General features: G+C 34.3%; 1 protein-coding gene across 1 annotated transcript; it reads left to right on the top strand.

The window, feature by feature from the left end:
- The first annotated feature begins 2,047 nt into the window (after window positions 1–2,047).
- Window positions 2,048–2,596, top strand: LOC113359322. The gene has a single exon (XM_026602978.1). It carries the CDS (start codon window positions 2,048–2,050, stop codon window positions 2,594–2,596), a length of 549 nt encoding a protein of 182 aa, XP_026458763.1.
- Window positions 2,597–4,432: the final 1,836 nt, after the last annotated feature.

Here is a 4,432-nt window from a genome sequence, read left to right as displayed (position 1 = left end):
ATATTACTGATGTTGTCAAAAGGTTTTTTCAGAGTGGTCATATTCCTAGAAGTTTAAATTGGACTTATATTTATCTCATCCCTAAGTGTAAGAGTCCTAAAATGCCATCTGAGTTTAGTCCAATTGGGCTTTGTAATGCCACTTACAAAATTGTGTCAAATTTTTTGGCTAATAGAATTAAACATTTTCTTAAGAAATTGGTCTCTCCTTATCAAGCTGCTTTTATTCCAGGTAGAGCAATTCATGACAATGTTATTATTGCCCATGAAATGATTCATTCTATGAAACAAAAAGAAGGTATGCCTGGTACTATGGCTCTCACACTTGATCTGTCAAAGGCTTTTGATAGATTGGAATGGAATTTTTTGAATAAAGTTTTAGAAAAGTTTGGTTTCAGTAAGGATTTTTGCAACCTTGTTATGCAGTGTGTTTCTACAACTAGTATTAGTGTTCTTCTTAATGGATCTCCTTGTATTCAATTTGAACCTACTAGGGGTATTAGACAAGGGGATCCTTTATCCCCTTATCTTTTTATTCTTGCTATGGAGTATCTTTATAGATCCCTTTTATATGCTGAAACTAATAAAACAATTGTTGAAGTTAAAGTATATACGAAAGCTCCCCCTATTTCACACTTTTTATTTGCATATGATATTCTCATATTTGGTCAAGCTAACATGCATCATATAGATCATATATTAAATATTCTGCAGAATTTTGGGAATTTGTCAGGTCAGATGCTCAGCTTTAATAAGTCTTGTTTGTACTTTAGTAAGAATTTAAGTCCTGAAGAATGTGATTATCTTGCTGGAGCTTTAAATATGTCCATTGTTACAGATTCTGAGAAATATATAGGTGCCCCTCTGTTGTTAGGTCACTCTAAGTTGAAATCTTTTGACCCCATTGTTCAATATTTCGGTGCTAGACTCAACAACTATGTCAGTACTACTCTAAACCAAGCTGGAGATGAACTTTAATCAAGTATGTTCTAAACTCTCTACCCACCAAATGGGATGTTTTAAAATTCCTTCAACTTTGATTCATCAACTTGATACTTTGCAGATGAATTTTTGGTGGGGTCATGAATCAGGTAAAGGCATAAAATTCATTGCTTGGGATAGCATTAATAAAGATAAAGAGCTGGGAGGATTAGGTTTTAGGGACTTAGAATCTTTTAACATTGCTATGATTTGTAAGCTTGTCTGGAAAATTATAACTGAACATGATGAGTTGTGGGTTAAGATACTAAATGATAAATCTTTTAAGAATTGTAGTATACTTCATTTGGAAAAACTGAATGAGAGTTGCTCTTGGATTTGGAGAGGTATATATAAATGCATTGATATATCAAGAAGAATAGTTTTTAGACTATTAGATGTGGCACTAAAACCAAAATTTGGTTAGACTGTTGGGTGATTGGATTAGATAAACCTCCTACTCCTACTGAAGGTTTAGTTAATTCTGTGGCTTATATTCATGTTGCTGATCTTTTTATTAGTGAAACTAGGAATTGGCATATCCATCTGATTAAGTATTTTTTTCCTGAAAATACAACACATAAAATCTTAGCGATGTCTATGCCTGCTATTGGTGATGATACTTTGATTTGGTTATCAGATAGAAAGGGTCAGTTTTCTGTTAAGAGTATTTATCATGTTTTGACAAAACCTCCTAACTCTGTTGTAGGTACTCAAGCTAACCCTTCACAGGTTTGGAAAACTCTCTGGAAGATTAGATTGCCTCATAAAGTAAAACTACTTATATGGAAATGCATTAGAAATATAGTGCCTACTAGAGATAAGATCTCAAGATACAAAAATTATATAGAAGTGCATTGTAGTCTCTGCAACCAACCTTAGAGACTAGTGATCATCTTTTTTTGAATTGCTCTTATGCTAGGTCTATATGGTTGGCTGTAAATATCAATGTAGGTACAGTTTTGTCACAGCATGGCTCTTTTAGGAATTGGGTTTTATCCTGGTTTTCTACTAGCTCTAATTTGAATTTTAGAAATGGGATCAACAGATCATATATTAACAAAGTTCTAATGGCTTCTGTCTGGACTATATGGAAAGATAGGTGTACTAAAGTGTTTCAAAATGTTTCACCTAATATATTTTTGTCAATTGATTGTATTAATAAGCTTTCCAGTGCAGTACCAACTGATAATCCCACTGTGAATAGTCCTGAGCAGAGGTTGACTTGGAAGCCTCCAGAAAATGATTTTTTAAAAATCAATTTTAATGCTTCTTTTGTTCAAGTTTCTTTACATGGAGGCATTGGTCTAATTGTAAGGGATTTTGCAGGTGATTGTATTAAGGTCCAAGGAAAGTATCTTGATGGAGGAATGAGAGCTGGCATTGAAGTGGAAGAGTTGGAGTGTAAGTCTATGCTTGAAGTTGTCAAGTTTGCAGTCACAAAGATGTTCAGAGAAATTGTTTTTGAGTCTGATAGTGAAGTATTAATAAAATCCATCAGTGAACAAACTTCCTATGTTCATTGGATGAATCAGTATATTGTTTTAGATATCAAGTACTTCTTAAGTAAACTTAACAAATGGCAGTGTGTTTTTGTTAAGAGGGATGCTAATGGGTAGCTGACAAGATTGCCAAAAGAGCAAGATCTCTTAAGTATAATTTTGTTTATCTTTCTAATTTTCCATTATAACTACAAAATTGAGTGGATCAGGATAAAAATGTAATCTCTTAATTCTTTAATAAAATCTCTTTTTGCATCAAAAAAAATAATTGTGGTAGTCGGTGTAATGTATGTGTTGTGATACTAACAAATTAAGGTAAAAGATGCGTAAAGCGTATAGCAAGGTTAACCCGTGTCCAACTAAAAGAATTGTTTCCCCAAGGCCCTAATAAATTGTGCCTGGCCGTTTTCTTGCTTTTGGAAGCATATGTATGTGAAGACAATTTATGGACTGACCTAATGATACATGGATTTTGTTATCTTGTACTTGAGCCAATTATTGGTATTGGAAATGGTTTTTCGGGCACCTCTTATTTTTATGGGGTTATAGAGTGCTTAGACCAAGCACTATGGGAGAGGGCATCCCTTCCCTATCCCTCAAATAAAAGTAAGGGATGGCACAAGGAAGGAAACTTCACTATGGTGCCCTCTTTTCCTTTCCCTACACGATACGACTACTCAATAGCCATATGAATGGTATCATACGGATACTTGACCAATACGGTTACTCAGTAGCCGTGTTATAGGTATAAGTCATCAGAAACTGGCTCGGATTTCCCACTTCTCAAAACCCTTTCAAACCCCTTTTATCCCCTTTCGATTTTCATATTGATTCATTATGATTCTTTGGATTAAATTAAAAGGGTTTGATCGTTACTCCAAGGTGAAACAAATCCATTCTTCAATTTCGAATTTCATCCAAAAAATCATCTAAGGTGAGTAATTCTAATTTTAAGGCTTCAAATTAATTTGATTTTGATGAAATTGTTGATATTAGGTTGGTTAAGTTTGTAGTATGCAATTCAATAATATAATTAGAACATATATTTAGTGAAAAATCCATGATTAATTATTGTGTGTCTTGATTTATGTTGAATGAAATGTTGGTAAACTACTATATCGATGTATAACATTGATTGACTTGTATTTATGTATGTGTTTGCAAAGGTACATAATGAGTCTAATGCATGCTTATGTGAGAGTTAAATATGGAATATATTTGGATACCTCTAGTGAGATGAAGAAGAGAAAGCTTTGCTAATGTTTACACAACTATGTTTGGATGAACAATTGTGTATTATTAGACAACCGATACCTAGGATGTACAGCCACATAGTGTAATAACGCGTCATTGAGTGTGGCATGATGCCAAAATGATGAATGATAATTTTACGTCTGGAACTGGTTATACCTCAAGATAATTCGAACAATTTATAGGCATGAGGGAAGACTTATTCGAGAAATTGTAAGGAAAATTGCTTGAAGTTGATCCAGAATGGCAACAACGTCCATATGCAACAGGTACTATGGGGCATTCTCCGCATATGAAATTAGTTGTCGTGATGAAATTTTTATGCAAAAGTACGGCAGCTGATAGAGTTGATGATTACACTCGTATTGGTGCAACTACAATATACAAATATCTAAAAAGATTTTGTCACACCATTTGCATGACTTTTGGAGAAAGATATTTGCGTGAACCCACTCCTGAAGATGTTCAGAGGTTGCAAGATAAGAATGCGGAACGAGGTTTTCCTGGGATGCTTGGTAGTGTTGATTGTATGCAATGGCCATGGAAGAATTGTCCGGTAGCTTGGTAAGGAACTTATGGGGTAAAGAGAAACACAGTAGTTTGGTATTAGAGGCGGTGGCATCATACAATTTGTGGTTTTGGCATGCTTTTTTTGGAATTCCTGGATCGAACAACGATTTGAATGTGTTGGCACACTCACCC

The sequence above is a fragment of the Papaver somniferum genome, chromosome 3 (genome assembly GCF_003573695.1).
Source record: "Papaver somniferum cultivar HN1 chromosome 3, ASM357369v1, whole genome shotgun sequence".
NCBI lineage: Eukaryota > Viridiplantae > Streptophyta > Magnoliopsida > Ranunculales > Papaveraceae > Papaver > Papaver somniferum.
The sequence above is the reverse complement of the archived record's forward strand: the minus strand, read 5'-3'. Positions and strand labels throughout refer to the sequence as shown.